General features: G+C 42.1%; 1 protein-coding gene across 1 annotated transcript in view; it reads right to left on the bottom strand.

Annotated features, from left to right (window-relative positions):
• LOC146345056 (macrophage mannose receptor 1-like) overlaps positions 1–4,814 on the bottom strand; it is a 78,655-nt gene extending 73,841 nt beyond the window's left edge. Inside the window, exons 1-2 of the mRNA XM_084859003.1 lie at positions 4,436–4,814; positions 986–1,387 (exon numbers count right to left, since the gene is read on the bottom strand). Of these exons, the coding sequence (XP_084715129.1) occupies positions 986–1,387; positions 4,436–4,496 (463 nt within the window). The 5' untranslated portion in view covers positions 4,497–4,814. The remainder of the gene's footprint in view (positions 1–985; positions 1,388–4,435) is intronic.
• Positions 4,815–22,278: the final 17,464 nt, after the last annotated feature.

The raw sequence follows: 22,278 nt of genomic DNA, 5'->3' as shown, positions 1-22,278 counted from the left end.
AAAAAGGCGACATCTTTCAAACACCTCCTGAAAACGCACTTGTTCACCCAGGCTTTCTCCAGCTTGTGATTTCATTAATCATGCTGCTGTATCTTAGCGCTCATATTTCTCTTATTATAATTGGAATTGTTTTTAATATTGTATGTTAAATATGATTGTAATATTTATATGTAAACCGCATAGGGATTTAATTATATTTAATGGTATATACATATCACAAACAAACAAATAAACAAATAAATAAAGTATGTTTGCTTGGGATCATGGATAAATGTATTGTCTGGTGGCAGGGACCCTGCATACACATGGACAAACTGTACGCCGTAAATGAACAAAAAAATTTCGCAGTGCCCCATCCATTTCCCACTGAGCTCAACCCATTTACAATGGGGTTCTGCCCCTGGATACATGGGCTATGACCCTTACCACTGGGCTTTGCCCTCCAAGCATGGGGTCTGCCCTGACCCCACTAGACTCCATCCCTGACCCTACTCTTGACCTCCTAGCCTCCACCTCTTGACTCCACGTGTCTACTCTCCTAGGCCCCACCCAGCGTTTTGTCTTCCAGAAACTGGCACTCCTACCATAAAGTAAACACTTTCACTCCTACTATGAATTACATATATGTGAGTTTCCTGTCTCCCACGGAAACAAATGTGATTTCATAGTGCTTGTGTTTGGGTAGATTCTTTTCTTAATGTTTAAATGAAGAAGACTACTATGTTAAAGAAAGGTGTGAAGTGGTTAGTGTTCATTTCTGAAACTAATAGAATTAGTTCTATAGCAGTTGGTGTGTGTGTGTGTGTGTGTGTGTGTGTGTGTGTTTCAGAATTACAGCAGGGAGGTAAGGGTTAAGTATCCCCTCCTGACTGAAGTTTGCTCATTTTTTTGCTAATGTGATTTGAAGTGATGCGAGGGATTCAACATGCTTGAAGCGGATACACAATTTAATCAAGAGAAATAGATTTAATGCTCTGAAATTTACCTTCATAGCCTTTAGAACACAAACCATCTTTTGTTCCATAGATCTTCCAGGCACTCTTTATGGTGGGTCCTTTAGACACTATAACTTTCCCTTTACGTTTATCAGCAGGATGTAAAAATAGATCTTCTTCTCCGAGTGCTAGAAGAGTGTCATTTCTGCATTCCCATTTCTGAAGCACAATGGTCCCATTACAGGGGGAGAGTGTAACTGGAAGCAGGTTTGTTTTTGAAGGCACTGTCAGGCATAACTTCACTGCCATGTTCAATATCTGGTAATCGGAAACCCACTTAAAATGTTGCCATTCATCATCCGCATTGCAATAGTCCAGGACAATGGAACGCGATCTTTGAAGTTGTATACAAAGCTTGAGGTTTTCATTATATATCAGAAAACTGTCAGTCTCTACAACATTAAGACAGAATAGTAACAGCAACATTGTGAAACAGGTTTTTAAAAATTAATTAATGTTTTGGTTTGCTTTATTACATTTCTGCACTGTCCAATAGCCAAAGCACTCCGGGTGATTCACAACAGTTAAAACCATAAAATACAACAACTTGATAAAACGTAATATAAAATTTTTAGATGTTTAAAACTGAGGAATAATACCAAAGTCAATAAATCTGCGTCAGTGTAAAGATCTAAAAATACAATCACATAGGGCACAATCCTATGCATGTTCCCCGTCCTGGCTGGGGAACGCTGGGAGTTGTAGGACTTTTTTTGTTTAGACATGCATAGGATTGTGCCCTTAAACAACAAAAACGGAAGGACTAAAATGCCTAAGAGAATAGAAAGGTCTTCACCTGGCACTGAAAAGACTACAATGTAAGGCACCAGGCAAGCTTCTCTAGAGAGAGAGCATCCAACAACTGGGGTGCCATGACTGAAAAGCCCTCTCTTTATTCGACACCAACCTTACCATTTGGCAGGGACACCTAGAGGAGGGCTACTGAAGCTGATTTTAGGGTCTGGGCAGATATATATGAGTTCCACATAGCATCCAATGTGGCAGCCACTGACAAGACAATAGTGCCAAAAATTACAGTAAGAAGCAATCAGATTGAAAGACGAAAAAGAGAAATGCCCCTCAATTAATTCTGTAGCTATTTTTACTATCCAAAATGCTAACTGTGCTGTGCCTTATTTACCTATGTTGCACTCCTTTCAGCATAAGGTGAAAACTTTTTTTTTATTTTCCCAGCATTTTAGCACTCTAGTCTTTTAGCTCTGCTGTTTTAAAACTCTATTTGAAACCTCTACATTGCTGCTAGGTTTTATTCTGGTTGTACTTTTATATTGTGTTTTTAAGCTTTCCTATTTTATATTGTTTTATGCTGTACTTGTGGTTTTAATTTTTGTGAACTGCCCAAGAGGTTCAGCTATTGGGCACTATAGAAATGAAATGAATATCATTCATCCTTCTCAATATACTTCATTTAAATCCAAATGTCCATGTTGAAGATTTGGTTTCCAGGTTAATTTAACAATAAGACTGTAGTAATTTTATTGTTGTCAACTTCTGTATTTAGCTACATTATATTCTCTTTTTGGTAAGTGAATTTTTAAATCTTAATTAATTAAAGGTTAAGAAACAAACAAAAACTAAAGCCACAGTATGTATTATTTCTAGAAAATCTTTGAGGGTCAAACTAGACATGACATAGGAGACCTGAGCAGACCTGTAGCCAGCCTCAATCTTCTGGGGGGTGACTGCCAAAAAAGTAGGGGAGCAATTCATCTGGTTTGCAGGACTTTTAAAGACAAAATTGTAAATTGTTTCTTAATTATTTGTTTGTAAAAAAATTTAGGGGAGGCAGAGCAAATTTAGTGGGGTATCCCCCCGCCTGGCTACAAGCCTGGACCTGAGATTGGGGCTCCCAGATTTTGCTTTGCTAAAATCATCACAGAAGGGCCAATTTCGATCAGAGACATAGAGGGGAGAGGCTTAATAATTTCACTCCATGCCAATTCCCTCCCACACTTTGTCTCAGAGGTCGTTCTCGACAGATGACATCATCACTAATCTGTTGCCAACCAGCTGCTTCCCTCTTGAAAAGCTGGATTGTCTGAAACACCTTTTACTCCAACTTTTTAACTGAAAGTGGCTCCCTGGTGGTTTTGCTACAGTGTGCCACATCGCCCCTCTCCCCCGCATTAAATCCTGGGCATGCCTCTGTGACCTGGCAGTGATGTGGTCAAGGGGGTGGGATGCCCCATTCCCTCATGTTCCCCCAATCGAAGTAGTTTTTCCCATATCCACCCCTTCTGTGGACGTTTAATTGGAAGTAAGAAATAAGTCTTGCTCCCAAGCAGTGAATCTTTAACAGATCCGAATGCGTAGGGAGCTACGGTAAATCACTAAAGCACTGAAACATGTAAAGGGTTAAAGGGTAACTTTAGTAACTTGCCCTAAAGCACTCTTTTGCCTCTCCGTGAAATTGCTATCTCAATGCTGTGCTTCTTTGACGTTCTGTAGTTTCTCTGTCGTAGTTTCTCTGTCATTATGTAAAGTCACAATAGCGATCATTCAAGATCAGGGGAGCTTCTCATCTCATTGTGAGCTGGGAGAAGGAGAAAGGGGGGTAGAAAGGGGTGGTGGTGGAAGCAATAATTCCTCATCAGAGTGCTGGAATGGGGCAAAATTGAGGGGCTGCAACTACTTTCATAAGAAGCCTTCAGATGCTGCACTCCAGAATTGGGGTTTTGGCTTCTCAAGGCAAAGGTGCGCACATTGGGGAAAAACGGGGAGATAATGTAGTAGCAGGAGGGAGCTGTTAGAACTGTAAATTAGTTGCTCTCCATTCATAATAATGTAGTAGCAGGGGGGAACCTGGATGGGGGGGAAGCAAACAAGCCTCTCTCATTGGTTGAGCAGCCCCTGCCAGTCTGATGACATTCAGTTCTACTCCCCCCACCCCACCTGGAATTATGTTCATTTCAAGTGCTGTGTGACCCCTGAAAACCAGATTTTAAAGATAGGGTACACTTGGCTTATCTTGCTTCGTGTGTCCCTGACAGACCAAAGCTGATTCCATGAAAATCCAGATAATCCTCCAGTGTGCTTCTCATTCAGTTGTCAAGAAGATCTCTTCCCAGTTGTTTTTAGCTCTATAGGGGGAAACATGCAGGCACTTGTATTGTGCTTGTATATTTCCCTCCCTGTAATTAATACAGGGGTCAAAGGTGGTCAAAGCAAAGGTGTGGGGGGAGGATTAGACACCCCTTATTCAGTGCCATGAACATGATACAAATTGTTCTCCTCCCTCTGGCTGCTTTTAGCGAAGTAAAAATACATGTAGTTTGGCCCCCAATGTACAGTTCTTAACTCATTTCTTATGAAATAGATACAGATAAGATCTAAGATACAAGCTTAACTTCCAAAAGATTATTTAAAAGTAACCAGGAGGATGCATATGGTAACAAAGGGAAAGGAAGTGAAGAACTTACCTGATACCTGGAAAGCTGGCTGAACGAGAACGAAAAGAGTTAGGACCCAAAAAGCAGCCATTGGGGAGAACAAAACTTTATACAAAGCTCTTCAAAATATGAAGAATCTGAGTTATCTGCTTTCAGGAACTCCTTCTTAAATGAGTCAGGAAGAATTAAATTTTCACTTCTAGGTTCAACATTAGGAAATATGTTGAATTGTGCATATATATAACAACATTTTGTTAAGCTACTAATTACTTCTGTGGATTGCTTCTATTTCCACATTAAATATTTGGGTAATGTAGATAAAAAACTCAATTCCTGTTACTTAGCCTGGTAGAATCCACCAGCTTAAAAACCAAGATAATAGATTCAACTGCTGAACAAGGAAGAAAGGAAGGAAGGGGAAAGGCTGGACTTTTAAATAGGGTGAGCACTTATGTATCACACAAAAAGAGGAAATGCATCACCAAAAAACTAGGCAAAGAGATTTACATAAGATTTGCACATAATTTTTATGTATAGAGCCACATTCTGATATAATTTCTCAAATTTAAATAGAAATAGAATATCTCAGCATAGTAGGAAGACTGTGACCAGATGGCCTGTGTGCCTGCTCACTCTGCTGTCCAGGTGCAAACTGTTGACAGATAACTTCAAGGTCCCTGCCTTCTCATGGTTCTTTATCTAAACTGGACTTGGACAGGACAACCCTTCAAACAGAGATGCCTTCAACAAGAGGACTGCCCTCTGTAAAATAGGGCACATGGCCACCACTATGTGCTGTCAGGCCTTGACAAATTCCGAGATTTTCCATAGCTGTGGGTTTGGTTCTGCCACAGAGGGAAATCAGGAAGTCAAAATCAGTCTGTGTGGCTACTCAGTGGGATGAGGTGTTCAGACTGAGGAGCTGACTTGGATGTAAGGGCTTTATGAGGCTTGGCGTGCTCCGATTGCCATTTGAGGGTGGGGGTGTCAGATGACAATAGTCAGGCTTTGTCAGTCAACTGTATCCAGGGCTGGAACTGGGCCCTTAACCCACAGAGTCTAATCTACCTGGGTTGCTGAGGGACCAGACTGCTGCAAGCCCTGGATTAAGAGCGGGGCTCCTCCCAGCCCCTTACAAGTTCACTGAGAATGTGTAAATACACCCCCTGGCTAAATGGTAACCAGATAGATCTAGTGTGGGCAACATGTGGGCTGCAGACCACATGTGGCCACTGTTACCTCCCTGTTGCAGTCCCTGCCAACCCTTGCCAACCCCCCCCCCCAGCCCCTGCTGCCACACTGCTGAAATTTGTGGTAGCAGCACAAAACAACAATCATCCTTTTACTGCTCTGGAGCAGTAACTAGATCAACTTTAGCTTGTTCTCAAGCTAAATTCGACTTTTTTATTGCTCCATAGAAGCTATGGAGATGTAGTAAGATCAACTTCAGCTTGAAAACAAACTAAATTTGACTTAATAATCACTGTACAATGGTTTGCCTCCAAATTTTGGAGACAACCCATAACTTCTTTTGCTGCCGAAGGGGGGCACAGGAGCAATTTTGCAGGGCAGTGGCAGGAGTGCGTCCCACAGGGGGTCTGGGAATGGGGGGCAAATTTTTGTGAATAAAAAATGTGCATAATGTGAAAGGCGGGCGATGAAACCTCATTGGAAGCGAAAAAAGGTGGTACGTGTAGATCCAGCCTAATATACATTCTAAGTTAGTTGCTGAAAGAAGGTAGTGGTTGCTGAAATTTATCCTAGTGCTCATCTTCCTCCTGTAGGGAAACTCTGCAGGAAAAAGAAGGAAAGGAAAGGTTCCTCCTGTGCAAGCACTAGGTCATTACTGACCCCTAGAGGGAAGCTGCTTACGCTGGCGTTTTCATGGCAGACTATAGCGGGGTGGCTTGCCATTGCCTTCCCCAGTCGTTACTATCTTTCCCCCCAGCAAGCTGGGTACTCATTTTACTGACCTTGGAAGGATGGAAGGCGGAGTCCACCTGAGCCGGCTACCCGAGACCTGGCTTCCGCTGGGATCGAACTCAGGCCGTGGGGAGAGTTTTGGTTGCAATACTGTCGCCTACCACTCTGCGCCACGTGAGGCCCATGCAGGAAAAGGAGAAAACCCAAATTACAGTGCTGGCTGCCTGAAAAAAGAAAGCCAAGTCAAGTAGTGGCAGCAAAGTATCACTTCTCTTGGCGTTGGCTTCTAAAATAAACAGAAGTGGATACCCAACAACATCCATTTCCATACAGGCCATGTCAGAGTTGGGCTTGATGTTTCGGCACATAGTACGTTTCCCATCCCACTGCTTAGCACAACTCACAGTTGGGGCCGTCTTATGCATTTCTCCACCCATGTAAGAAGGCACCAATTACATAGATTACGGGCAGGGAAACCTACAGCGGGTGGATACAGATTTATGCTGGATTCACTGTGCTGATGATGCAAGTGGACTTCCTCGCCCCCTCCTTCCCATAGAAACCCCTCCAGACCCCTGAAAATGCTACAGAAATTCAGGAAACCCTGCTGAATGGGGTGATCTGTGGTATGGTGCAGTCCCCCATAACTGGACTGAGGGACTGTGGGGGATTTCCTGTCCCCACTACTGCCACCACCTATGGGGAAACAGTTCCACATATGGGGCGGGGAGGCCTCAGGCCTATTCATATACATTGTAGTTTCACAGAGGGCACATAAACTAAACTGTACAGAACAACGACTTATGTGCAGGCGTCTCTTCACAGGGACCTTCTGCTAGTGCAGCCTTTCCTCTGGCAGAAGGTCCGTTCCTCTTGCAGAAGGCAGATCTTGGATGCAACCCAGTGTAATTGCCCACAGTTTATGTGGTGAATTACAGTAGATCAGGTGTAGGCAGGTATTTTAGACTACAACTCTCATAACCCATGACCAATAGCGATGCTGGCTGGGGCTGATGGGAGCTGTAGTCCAAAACATCTGGAGGGCATTAGGTTGCCTACCCCTGTACTAGACAATACATTTGGAGATGATCGCTGAAACTGAAAATTCATCATGGTGGTACTGATCTTTGTGGTGACCATAATGGCTAAACCAGCTCTCAGCTATTACAGCTAGGCATTTCCTACCCCAAACAAACAAACAAAACAAAAAAACCTGGTAAAAGTTGAAATATTCACACTTAAAATCGATGTAGGATGATTAATGTTTATTATTCATACAATCATAGAATAGTAGGGTTGGAAGGGGCCTATGCAACCATTGAGTCCAACCTGACTTCATACTTATTTACTGGCATTTTTATCCTAAAGTACACTTAGCCTAATACTAAACCTGCTTAATCAGTAAGCCCAACTGAATTTAAAAGGACCCAGGGGAAGCTACAACATGTTAGGTGCTACTGCATATAACAGTGCCCCAGTGCCTTGTTAAAAACCAAAGCTGCTTCTGGAGGAGGAAGTTTAGAACAGAGAATTGACAGGGGAAGGAGAAGGCATTTAACTCTTTCCCCACTCATCATTTCTCCACTACAAATTGTCCTTCAAGTGGCTTTTTTCTCTAAGGCTCAAGTAAGGAACCTGTGGCCTTCCAGAAGTTGTTGGACTCCAGTTCCCATCAGCCAGTATGCCCAATGGTCAGGGATGATAAGAGCTGGAACCCAATGTCTGCAGGTTGACTGGTTCCCTACACCTGCTCTACAGAAATCAAAGCACATGTTGGCCAGGGCTAACATGCATTTGAAACCCTGTGGTGGGTGGGAGGAGGAAGCCACTTATAGGGGACAAATTTGTGTTTTTCTGTGCTTGGGGACTTGTCGTATCGATTTGTATGTAACAAGTAGTTAGCTGCTTATCTCCTAGTAAATATGCTTAGTACAGAATCTTCAGCGAGTTAAGAGAAACATAAGTCATAAGAACAATTTATGCAATAAATTATTGTGCAACCGGATGTAAGAAACCCGTTTTCAGTACTATGGGTGGAGTAAGTGGTAACAGAAACAAAATGTATATTTTGTAACTGAACAAAATGTATATACTCTGTAGTTCAGTGGGACGTTCAGTGACTGCATTTGGTCAAATATGAGGCCATGACAGTGTGGTCAATTGCAGAGAAATCTCCCAAGGGTAAGAGCTGTTTGAAAGTGGAACAGACTGCCTTGGCGGCTGCTGGACTCTCCTTCACTTGTGGGTATTTAGACAGAGGTCAGGGGTACTGTAGTTGCATCCTACACTAGAGATCCTGCAAGTAGTTGGATTAGATGGCCTCCCAACTCTGAATTTCTATAATTCCTGAGAGTAAGTGGAAACAGGTCAAGAAATATAATGTCATGTGTTGGGCCTCATATTAAAAAAGCAGAATTTAAATAATCCTGGATATGCTTAGTACTCCAGGGGAAGAACTACACTTGATTTTATTTCAATTAATTATTGATTCATCAATTAGATTTGCATCCTGCTTTTTGACCAAGTCAAAACATTCATAAAATACAGTATGAGCGGGTGTGTGATGGTGTCTTTCCCTGCCTCCCTCGATCTCCTCCACAGTACAAAAAAATCACAGGCTCTCTGTCAACGCAAGTTGCCTCTCCTGCTCTGTAGCATTTTCTGTATCATATTTTGTGTCCTAGTATCATAATGCGGAGTGTTTCTTGTTGTCTTCAACGGCAGCAGCCAGCCCTGTGGAGCAGGGGCAGTAAAATACTGTCAGGACACAACGCGAGGAATAAAGAACAACGTGTTCAGAGGAGTTGGGGGGGGGGGACGCGCGGTGGCTGTTTTGGACAGCAGTCTTGTGCTTCTGAAGTGATGCCTAGTTCCTCCCTCAGAGACATTTGGAGAATGTGAATCGTAAACAAAAAGAGGTACAAAAAAATTGAGAACTGAAAGTAATGTTTAGAAGCTTCCTGAACATTTTGGAACAGTTGTTCAAAATCACACGAGTGCCCTCTTTATTCCAATGGCTTGTGTAACTGTGTCATCAGATATTACCAACTCTTTCAAAAGAAGAAAGAAATGCTATACAAGCACATCCAGCCAGTGAATTTCCACGTGTCATAAGGTATGTGTGTGTTTTAAAAATTAAGGCTGCTATTCTAAACACATTTCGTATGAATGAATAATTTATTATGGTCACGGACCAAAACAAGTTTTTATACAAAAGAAAGATACAACTGATTAGGAGTAACTAGATAAAAACTATAAATTTTAAAATAGAGCCAACATAATGTTTCTCCTAAATTGCATTGAGATATGAAAGAAACTTGCAATCTTCTCAGTGATGTAGGATGAATCATCCTTCAAACAGAACATCACCAATTCTTCAGAAGGTCATTCTGGGAGAGTTCTTAATAAGGGGAGAATCAGCTTCTCTTTGCAATCTCTGTACAGATTACAGGACAGGACATGATCAACAGATTCTATTGCACCCATTTTGCACCCATTCTATTGCAACAGATTGCACCCATTTTGCACAGACACAGACGTTAATTGGGATCTTATTGAATCATCCACTTAACAGTGCAGAGGGCAACAGACAAAGCAGCCCTGCTTTAGGCCTTCTTCTAGCTGTTGATTGAGTTGCTGCCAAAGAAGTGGTAATATACCTATTAAATGTTATCTGTTCACACCCCAAGTCTCTTGTAACAGGAGAATATCAAAGGATTGAATATAGTCTACAAACGTTTTATCCCCAATTTTCCCCTTCCACCCAACTATATTCCATGATAAGCACCTCATTAGGGGCAAGGAGTTACAATCTTAGGTAGTCAGTCAATAGCATCTAATTTCTCCAATGTTCCTTCCTCATCGAAAAAAACGCTACCACTTTTAGCTGGTAAAATTTGTGTATTATGGGACATAGAAGGAGGGCTGGGAATGCCAGATGGTCCTAATTCATGGGCCTCCAAAAACCAAAAGCCTGTCCAATCATTAGGGCACCAGCATGAAGAGATGATTTTACAAAATTAAATACTACCTAAGGAAGGGAGCACGTCTGCCTCATAAGGCTTAGTTAGATTTGCATGGTTTCCAAAGAGAAACCATGCAAATGGTTTAGGTTTCAGTTTGTTCATCCTCTCAATAATATTTGACTGCCCTGGCTGTGGAAGCAAGGATAAGGAGGCTAGAAGTCTTCTGGGACCCTCTTCTGGGTCCCAGCCATTACCATTAGGGTGAAGAAGTAATGGACAAGGTGTACCAGATAGATGCTCACTCTTGTCAGATCCTAACTGTTGATTTTTGGTAGGTAGAGATGATAGATCATCCCATTTAATAAGGTCTGTTGGTTCTTTCAAATGGGGTGTATCATGCTGTATGATATTTGTTGATCATTGAGTAAAAGAATAATTCCAAATGTCCTGTTTAGGGCATTTAGTACATTTAGCACCAGCATAACCTAAGGAAGTATCCTGATCAAAGAGGTGTTTACCATTTTTTATTTGCTCAGTTCTCTCTCATCTAACCCCATTAGTGCTAGCACTAATATCAGAACCCCCTATGGTGCCAGTGGAGCTCCTTACTATGCTTAAGAGCAAGTTCCTTAAAAACTCTCATAGGGAAAATACCAGATGAGTTAAGCAATACCCTTTTCCTAATTAAAAGAATAGGTTTATTAAAACTAAGAAGATCCCTAATATCACATGAAGAGGATGATAATAATTCAACTGTTTTAAGGTCAACAAATCTAATCCCCAGGAGCTGCCTTAAATAATGTTTGGCCCATATTACTAAGGCCCAGCAAAGTATACTACCATTAACTAGGAAAATATTTAGAACAATCAGATATGCTTTCAAGATGTTTCATAAGGTGTTTTTTTTAATTATTAATTAAGGCTTTTCTCCAAAACACATTTAGTAGGGTGTGAGCCTCTTTGAATAAAGTGAGATTCTATTATCTCACTGTGCATACTGTTGCTCCACAAAGTAATCAGGTATTGATTATCTTTGCAGACTTGTTAACTTGCCTTTCCATATATCATAAATCAGGGCTGATTTAAGGTTTCACATTGCCTGTCCATGTTAGTAATTACTTTGTGCTTCCTACATTTGCAGAATGTAAATGTACTAATGAATTATGTAGGCTTTTATAACCAATTCTGCCTGTGTTTATTCACCCTTAACATATTTTGCTCATGTATTTTCACTCTCGTACAATTCCACCTTGGGGCTTCAAGCATCTCCAGCAGTTTCCACCAGATCAACCAGCATTTTTTTTTTTATTATTTGTTGGGTGACTAGTATCAAGGGTGGAAATTTTGGTCATGTATAGGCATAATAAGACCAAATTTCCATATATAATTCTACCATTATTCAGTGAGAAACATATTAATTTCTCTTAGTTATAATGGTTATATTTAACATGTCTTCATTACAACTGCATACATCTTAGACAACAGGTTTTATATCTATCATATAGACTTCATGAGCTATGGCCCATCTTCTAACTTGGGAACAGAATTTTCTATAGGCCAGAGCTGAGCCCAATGGCAGAGATAAGGCTTTGGAGAGTTTCGGTCCTGGGCCATAATGCTAAAGGACATCTGATACCAAGCAGGGATGTCAGAGGAATCAGTTTGAGAGATGGAGCTTCGCAAACGTTTGCTGGCTCGACCCCCGCCCCCCCAGATTCCAGTCCAACATCTGCCAGCTGACTCGACTCGGCCTGTACCAAGTTGGGCCAGCTGGCGGATTTTCCACCTTTGCATGGTGGTGCTGCAGCAGGTGCAGGAGGATGAGAGGGGAGTGCCATTACTGTGACACTGGTGGCCTGGGAAGTGATTCAGAAAGGTATGATTCAGAATTGATCTTATCTAGCCAGAAAGGTATATGTTTAAGCCTTCTTTTTTTGGTATGTCTTAACTTTTTAGGAATGTTTAGTAACAATTAGATAATTAAGAGGGTGAGCGCTAAGTTATGGGACAATAGACAATATTAGCTATGAGGTAATCTCTGCACAAAAAGGTATGAATATATGCTTATTTTGCAGTGAGGGAGTTTCTAGATAGCTCATTAGCCTGTGCCTGTCAGCTGAGCAGCCTGTTCCGAACTGTATAGGAAACTTGGTACTTGCGTGAGATCTCTCTCTTTAAGCTATTAGAACTGGAAGTCTAAGAACAAGAAACATTTAGGAAACACTATTTCCTGTTAACCTGTTAAGATTTTGAAATCTTTAGCAATAGTTTCCTTTATAATAACAGGAAACATTTTTATTTTAGTTTATGCAAGTTTTATTTTAATGTGATAAGCATATATGTATATTTTAATTAAAATGAAAAATGGATCAAAGGATTTCCCCAACCTCCGATATGCAGACGATACCACCCTAATGGCAGAAAGTGAAGAGGATCTAAAGAGCCTCTTGTTGAGGGTGAAAGAGGAGAGTGCAAAAGCTGGTTTGAAACTCAACATTAAGAAAACTAAGATCATGGCATCTGGCCCTATCACTTCCTGGCATATAGAAGGGGAAGAAATGGAAGCAGTGACAGATTTTACTTTCTTGGGCTCCAAGATCACCGCAGACGGTGACTGTAGCCATGAAATTAAAAGACGCTTGCTCCTTGGGAGGAAAGCTATGGCAAACCTAGACAGCATAGTAAGAAGCAGAGACATCACCTTGCCGACAAAGGTCCGTCTAATCAAAGCTATGGTTTTCCCAGTAGTAATGTATGGCTGTGAGAGCTGGACTATAAAGAAGGCTGAGCGCCGAAGAATTGATGCTTTCGAACTGTGGTGCTGGAGAAGACTCTTACGAGTTCCCTGGACTGCAAGGAGATCAAATCAGTCCATCCTAAAGGAAATCACCCCTGAGTGCTCATTGGAAGGACAGATACTGAAGCTGAAGCTGAAATATTTTGGCCACCTAATGCGAAGAGAAAACTCTCTGGAAAAGACCCTGATGCTGGGAAAGACTGAAGGCAAAAGGAGAAGGGGATGGCAGAGGATGAGATGGCTAGATAGCATCACCGATGCAATGAATATGAACTTGAGCACGCTCCGGGAGAGAGCGCAGGACAGGAAGGCCTGGCGTGCTATGGTCCATGGGGTCACGAATGGTCGGACATGACTGAACGACTGAACAACAACAACAATACTTGTTAGTAAAAATCAAAGATTGAACCCACCTAGAACAATTTTTGGTGTATGCTTTGTTTAAAGTGTATTATTTGGCTATAGATATATATAGACTGGGAGCCAGAGGCATATTAAATACTAGAACTATAGTTTGAAAGCACTCGGCAAAGACCAAATCCATAAAAAGAGAACCTGTTCTGTGGGGATTTGGATTTCAAGTAATTCTTAACACCCTCATCAAACAACAACTCTCAGGATTCTTTTTCGAAGACTGTTAAACTGGTATAAAATTGTCATCCGTATGTAGTGGAGCTAGACCCCTCGGGGACTTCCAGATGAATGGCTCCTAGAGCTGCCAATCAAAAGACATTATTCCACTGTTCTGTCTTAACAGATGTTTGGGGTAACAAAAAAGATGGGAGAAGCAATGGGAAAACATGGGAGGGTTTCAAATGGAAGCTGGACCCTCTGTAAAATTCTGTGAATGAAACAGAGTGATTGCACAATAAAACTCTCATTTGGGAGCGCCCTTTGTCAAGGAGGCATTTGGACTGTATGTTGTTCAGTCTTACAGGCAGACATCTGTGGTGGACTTATTCAGCTTTGTGGCTAATTTTGAATAACCTACATTGCAAAATAACGGAAACATCCCATAATAAAATAAAAAATCCTTGCTCTATGATATTTTAGTAGTTTGTTTCTACATTCTTGGCAATGCTGAGCCAACTCCTTACCATGAAAATCACAATGGATAGATAACAGAGAAAAGGGAACTAGGTAGTAAATGCAAATTCTGAAGAACTGTGTAAAGGAAATAAAAGAATATGTCTGAAAGTAATCAGCAGTTCAGCACAGTGATGTTAAGAAGCAGACAGAAATGTAAGGGCAGCTAGTTTAGGTAACAGAAATGGCATTTTTGACCCAGTGTCTGATCTCCCATGACTTCTACTCCAGCTACACCACCTTCAGCTGTCCAAAGGTCCCCACCCTTTCTCCCTTGCTGCTCCACTATGCCTGGAACTCCTCCCCAGAAGATCTCTATGATGTGACTTCTCTTACTTCCTTCAAATCCTTCTTCAAATGGCTCATTTTCCATGAGGACTTTGGCACAACCACTTTGCCCCAATAACTTATTGTAAGCCCAAATATATGTAACTGATGCTGGGCAAAGCAGTCCTAAATGAAGGGGGAGTGAAGTGGCTGGTGGCTGACATCAGCCAGGGCAGCGGGGAGAGGGTTGCAAAAAATACCCAGTGGTCTTTGATTTTTGGAAATTCCCCTCATTGACTGCAATGGTTGGGATAGAATGGCAACTCCAGTATGGTGTAGTTACTGGACCTGATTCGGGGGCCTTTTGGAGGAGTGAGGGGATTTTGGATTCAGAAAATCCAAGACCACCTCAAATCTGCCCTCCCAACACACTGTTTGGGGCCTACCACTGGTGGCAGATCTACACCTGTGGAGAGTTCCATGGGTGCACCAGGGATGTATGTGGATGTGCCACCCACCAGTGAAGAGACACTTCTGTCCCATCTTAATCCACTCCAGCCAGTGGATCTGCAGATTAGGATTGTTCTGTAAGTACATGTAACTGAAATACATACCCATTCTTCCCTTGACTATCCTTATTTCCATTTCCTTCCCTTCATGTGTTGCCTTTCCTGCATCACATTTAGGCTTCAAACTCTCCAAGGCATGACCTATCTTTTGACAAGCTACACTACTGAATGCACTTTACATTATATTAAAATAATATAATAACAATAGCAATTTTAGAAGACTATTTATTATATTTCTACGCCTCCCTATAGCCAAAGCTCTCTGGGCGGTTCACACACACATACTATGGCAAACTATTGTAACATTTACTTGGAATGAATAGGTCAGAGGCCATAGAGGGGTACAGGAGCATTCCATATGGCTCTCCAGGATGATGGGGATGGGATTGCAACAATTGCTGATATAGGGCAGAATGGTCCAAGAACAAGGAATGGAGAACTTGGAAGTGGTGCAGGACCCAAGACTCAAGTAAAATGAGGGATCATCTTTAATAAAGAAGAATTTGATTGTAATTAAAGTATCCATGTTGACATTACTGTGTTAGTATTGTGAGGATTCACCTGAGGATTCACAAAAGGCAGCATTATTGTAAAGGAAACACAAAGATGGCATAAATAAAACAATGAACATTTTTGCCCATTTGTACTTGAGTGAGAAAAGTCATTAAACACACCTGAGTTCTACTCTGTAGCACATTTACAGGTTGAAATGATAAATCTATCACTGATGAAGCTAAGATGGCTAGGGCTGATGGGAGTCGTAAGCCAAAACAGTTGGAGGGCCACAAGTTGACCATGCCTGTTCTATGTAGATAAACACTAGTTGACCTATTAAAGTTCATCAACCACAACTAATGAACAGTTTCAGTTATGCTTTTGAGAATGGATGTAAAAAGATTAAAATATACAACCAAGGCAGAAATAATATTTCAGCTCTTGAAATATTCAATTGGTATATACCTAGGATTCCTAAGGAGATATGAAGCAGCCTCATCCTGAGTCAGATCATTGGCCCATCCAGCCTAGTACTCTGTATTCTGACTGGCAGGGGCAGTCTTTGTTTTCAGACAATGATCCATCCAAGCGCTGATGCACAAGGCTGAGACGTGGGTCTTTCTCAGCCCTTCTATGTGTAACCCTTTCATTGGAAATCTCATGGACTGTAAACCTCACGGGGCCTTCGGTAAGTGAAGCTTTGACCTGCTTAAACTGCATAGCTATCTGATTTGTTCATCTTGCCTCCTTCCCTCTTTTCCTCTCCTTATTAAATCCATTCTTGTCACCAAATATTTTTTTTGTATTTTCAAAGTTTCATAGTGGTGTTTTTGGTGGGTAGAAATTTTTTTAAAAGCTATACGCAACTGGACTGTTTATATTTATAATGAAGTGGAAAGAAGGCCAAGTAACAAAGGAAGAGTACAGGCAGGTAGCACAGAATTGCAGGGATGGCGTCAGGAAGGCTAAAGCGGAGAACGAGGTGAGGTTAGATAGGGATGCTAAAAACAACAAAAAGGCTTTCTTCAGCTACGTGCATAGTAAAAGGCAGAGGAAAGAAATGGTTGTTCAGCTATTAAATAAGGATGGCAAAATGATAACAGATGACAAAGAAAAGGCAGAGGTGCTCAATTCCTACTTTGGCTCAGTCTTCTCCCAAAAGAGGGTCTATGACCCCCCTGGCAAAGGCGAAGTACAGGCTGAAGGGGCAGGATTGCAGCTTGAGATCGACAGGCATATGGTCAAGGAACACCTCATTACTTTGAATGAGTTCAAATCTCCAGGGCCAGATGAACTGCATCCTAGAGTAATAAAGGAACTGGCAGAAGAACTCTCAGAACCGCTGTCTATTCTCTTTGAGAAATCATGGAGGACCGGGGAAGTGCCAGATGACTGGAGGAGGGCTAACGTTGTCCCTATCTTCAAAAAGGGTAAAAAGGAGGAACCTGGGAACTACAGACCAGTCAGTCTGACATCAATCCCTGGGAAAATTCTGGAGCAGATCATAAAGCAATCCATCTGGAAGCACCTTGACAACAATGCCGTGATTACTCGAAGCCAACATGGATTTGTCAAAAACAAGTCCTGCCAGACAAATCTGATCTCATTTTTTGATCAAGTCACCTCCCTTGTAGACCGTGGGAATGCTGTAGACATCATATACCTCGACTTCAGCAAAGCTTTCGACAAAGTGCCCCATGATATCCTGATGAGCAAACTTGCTCGAAGTGGGCTAGATGAAACAACGATCATGTGGATCCACAGTTGGCTACAGAATCGGACTCAAAGAGTGCTTATCAATGGGACCTTCTCAAGCTGGGGAGAGGTAACGAGCGGGGTACCGCAGGGCTCAGTCCTGGGCCCAGTGCTCTTCAACATTTTTATTAATGACTTGGAGGAGGAGGTGCAGGGAATGCTGATCAAATTTGCAGATGACACAAAATTGGGAGGGATAGCTAATACTTTGGAAGACAGAAACAAAATTCAAAGTGATCTGGATAGACTGGAGTGCTGGGCAGAAAACAACAGAATGGCATTTAATAGGGACAAATGCCAAGTTCTGCACCTAGGAAAAAGAAACCAAATGCACAGTTACAAGATGGGGGATACGTGGCTCAACCACACTACGAGCGAGAAGGATCTTGGAATTGTCGTCGATCACAAGCTGAATATGAGCCAACAATGTGATGTGGCTGCAAAAAAGGCAAATGCTATTTTGGGCTGCATTAATAGAAGCATCGCTTCCAAATCCCGGGAAGTACTAGTTCCCCTCTACTCAGCACTGGTTAGGCCTCATCTGGAGTACTGTGTCCAGTTCTGGGCACCACACTTTAAGAAGGATGCAGACAAGCTGGAGAGGGTTCAAAGGAGGGCAACAAAGATGATCAGGGGACTGGAAACAAAGCCCTATGAAGAGAGACTGAAAGAACTGGGCATGTTTAGCCTTGAGAAGAGAAGACTGAGGGGAGATATGATAGCACTCTTCAAGTACTTGAAAGGTTGTCACAGAGAAGAAGGCCAGGATCTCTTCTTGATCATCCCAGAGTGCAGGACACGGAATAATGGGCTCAAGTTACAGGAAGCCAGATTCCGGCTGAACATCAGGAAAAACTTCCTGAGTGTCAGAGCAATACGGCAATGGAACCAATTACCTGGGGAGGTGGTGGGCTCTCCCACACTGGAGGCCTTCAAGACGAGGCTGGACAGCCATTTGTCAGGGATGCTCTGACTTGGATTCCTGCATTGAGCAGGGGGTTGGACTCGATGGCCTTGTAGGCCCCTTCCAACCCTACTATTCTATGATTCTATGATTCTAAGTGGAATTTGTAACTTTTCCACAGAGCACAATCCTACGCAAGCCCAACTAATGTGTAGATTAGCAGCAGTAGTTTTTATCAGCAATCATTTGAATTTAAAAAAGGAACCCATGTGCTCAAGATTTTTTTTTTAATCCCTATTTCCACTGTTTGTTAATCAAGAAATCTGAGTGCAGCAGCTACACAAGGGTTACAGGGTTCTATCACATGCATTTCCAGGTGAAGGAATGCTCTTCCATACCAGGCTATCCTCCAAAACCCAAGAATACATATACACTCCATATAGACTCCATAGAACATCAGTCTGTGTACATAGATCATACATACTGTATGTTGAATGTTACAGATATATAACTGTATATATGTACAGATCAACACATGCATGTGCTTTAAATGTAACATGTGAACAACCCTGCTGCCTCATTCTTGCCTAAATGTCTGGGTTGTTGTGAAGCTAAGTAGAAAAAAAATCAGAATCATGTAAGCTGGCTTGAGGACGAAAGGAAGCATAAAATGTAGAAATTTGGCACATTTATTTTTGTCCCCTGCTTATAGTTACTTGTTCATAATTATTTATGTTGAGATTGCTCAGTAGAATTCTACAGGGTTCTGACAGGGAGCTGGTAAAATCAGAACTGGATACATAGCAAGAGAGGCAGGAAATTGCACCTGTTACTTTTTTGAGTGGTGTTCAACGTAGGGGTTAAAGCAAGGGTCCCCATCCTTTTTTGGGCCTTTGGGTGCATTTGGGAATTTGTGATACCGCAGAGGGCACCGCCACAAGATGCCTAACTGACATCCACCTTTCATGTCTATGGATCTTGGGCTGCGTCTTATTCAGCAAACATTTTTGCTTCATGTCTATTGGATACCACGTCTCTTCAATAAGAGATTGTCTAATTCAGCTAATTGCTGGCAGTGCAATACAGCCAATGGTTCTTTTAAACGTATGTTTTGGAAATGTCCTGTAGTTGCTTCTTTTTACAGGAAGGTTATTACACAGAAAAAATTTGTACTGGAACAATCTTTAATATTCACTGATGTACACACTTTGAAATTATTTACCTGCTTTATGGAAATTAACAAATTATTATTATTATTATTATATTTATTTATATCCTGCCTTTTTCCCAATACTGGGACTCAAGGTGGCCTTACAGCGTTAAAACTGATACAATTAAAACCTATAAATAGAAATATAAATACAACTGTATAAAAGTTAAAAATATAATTAAATCATCAATATTAAAATTGTAAAGATATTAAAACATTAAAAGACAACCAGAACAACAAAAATGGTATCCATACGTCGCATTTTCCCAGGTCCAGACTAGTTATCCCCAAAGGCCTGCTGGAACAAAAAAGTTTTTGCATGCCTGCGAAAACATATCAAGGAGGGTGCCACTCTCGCCTCCCTGGGAAGGGAGTTCCAGAGCCTTGGGGCAGTCACCGAGAAGGCCCTCTCCCGTGTTCCCACCAGGCGTGCCTGTGATGATGGTGGGATGGCGAGAAGGGCTTCCCCTGAAGATCTCAGGGCACGAGTAGGCTCATAAGGGAGAATATGGTCTTTCAAATAACCTGAACCCGAGCCATGTAGGGCTTTATAGGACATAACCAGCACTTTGAATTGTGCCCGGAAACAGACTGGGAGCCAGTGAAGCTGTTTTAACAGGGGAGTTGCATGCTCCCTGTAACCAGCCCCAGTCAGCAGTCTGGCTGCAGTTCTTTGAACCAGCTGAAGTTTCCGAACACTCTTCTGAGGCAGCCCCACGTAGAGCGCGTTACAGTAATCCAAACGGGATGTAACTAAGGCATGTGTCACTGTGGCCAAGTCAGACAAATGGTCAGCATAAATGGATTCTCTGCACCCTTTTGACAGCTAAAAGACTAAGATTACAACACTGGAAGGATAAACACTTATCTCTTATAATGCAATGGATTGAGGACCTTGCAACATTTTCAGTATTTGAAAGGGTGGCATATAGATGTTTCCAAAATGCACACTCCTGAAGTTACTGAGATTCCCATGAACCGAAGTAATGCATTTAGAGAGCCTTAATGTCAAAGTTTCGATTGATCTCAGCAAGGCAGGAAGACCACTGTGTTCCTCTAAATATTGTTTTTTTAAGGAAGGAAGTATGGGGAGGGGGGGCAGAGAAGGAGATTGTTCCTGTCCCTCCTGTGTTTCCCAGCACAAACCAGTTAGTGGCTACTCAGAACCAACTCCCATTGTGGGCAATGAGGCTTGTCCCCTGAATATGCACATCAGAATTTACAGAGATCCCCCGCCCCTTGAAATAGCACATTTTAAAGCACTAATTCCCTAAAGACAGGGGAGGAAACCTCCCAGGATTTATCAAAGGAGAAAGGAGGGAAGAGCCTGGATGGGCGGGGGGAGCCTCTCGTATTGGTTGAGCAGCCCCTGCCCATCAGATGACATTCACTCCAGACTCCCACCCACCCACCCGGAAGTATGTTCTGTGAAGCAACAGTTACTGGTGTGATACGCTTGCTTCTGGAGCCCTGCATGGAGCAAAGCTGGCTCCTTGAAAAATCTGGGTAAGCCACGATTGGCTTCTCCTTCCATCTCCTTCCATTGTCATGGAGAAACCCCCCAGGTATGACACTACCTGGAGTGGGATCGCCTGGCTTCAGTGTCCTATGGCCGTGGTAATCTCCTGTTTGGATTACTGTAACGCATTGTATGTTGGGCAGCTTTTAAAATCATCCTGGAAACTTCAGTTGCTACAAAACATGGGTGCAAGAGTACTAACAAGGATTGGGCGTTATGAACATATTTCACTGTCTTCATTGGCACCCAGTTCATTTTTGGAGCAATTCAAAGTGCTGGTTTTGACCTTTAAAACTCTTTGCAGTTTTGAACATTGGTACCTGAACAGTTGCATCTTCCAACATGTATCTACCCATACCTTGTGATTGTCATCTGGGGACCTTCTTTGGCTGCCCCTGCCAAGTGAGGTATAATAGGCAGCTATAAGTGAACGTGCCTTCTCAGCAGTGGTTCCCCATTTGTGGAATGTCCTCCTCCAAGAGGCCTGCCTGCCCCTACCTTAATGTCTTTTCAGCAGCAAAGATGTGTACACAATGAATATGTATGTGTCAGCCAGCCCATCTGGCACCATCGGAACCCCCCAACTTTGTATACATGACATCTACACCTGCAAGCCAATAAAAGGAGCACCATGTAGTTTGGGGATTGAAGGGTTGGCAGCCAGAATTCCTTTATAGTATATTTCTGTTTTAGATGTTAGACTTTCAATCATGACAAAGAAAATTAATTATACTTCTACATTTTGGATGACAGCCCTCCACAATTTGAGATTTCCTAAACAACGAAGAAGCAGAACCAGCTTTTTTAATGCCATAAATCACAATAAGTGAAAGAAGGGAGGAATATCTTTATTAAATGTTTATATCCATGATAATATGCTGCATATATTACAGTTTCTTTCTCTGCTGTCTTTTGGCCCTAAGGTGACTCAGAAATGTTAATATAAATACAAAATTATGCACTTTTAGTTGTTGCTGTTGAATGTTGTTGGCCTGATCTCATGCAAGGGTATGTTCGGTTTTGTTGGTATGGATCTTGCAAGGACTTGCAAGCACACCAGGGTTTGCAAGCACATGGAATAATTCTCTAACATAGATTAATTATTTTCTAGGACATTGTGCCTTTATTGCTAAGCTCGACCCTTGCTGGATATGTCTGGATTCGGATCTGGACTCCTGATCACACTCTTTACTTCTGGGCTGTACTCTGGATTGGTTCTCTCATACCTTATCCTCTCATTAGGTGCTATCCTGACAGGTTGGATCCCTTGGGGGCAGTGAACTCTCCTGAGGTATCAAATGTTGTTTTCCAAGTACTGGCAAATGTAACTGAGGTAAAATTATTCATAGGCACCTTGAGATGGGAGGAGTCATGCAATACTGA

This window comes from Heloderma suspectum, chromosome 5 (genome assembly GCF_057233095.1).
Source record: "Heloderma suspectum isolate Gila_16-S chromosome 5, 16-S_ref, whole genome shotgun sequence".
NCBI lineage: Eukaryota > Metazoa > Chordata > Lepidosauria > Squamata > Helodermatidae > Heloderma > Heloderma suspectum.
This window is presented reverse-complemented; position numbering and strand designations above follow the sequence as displayed.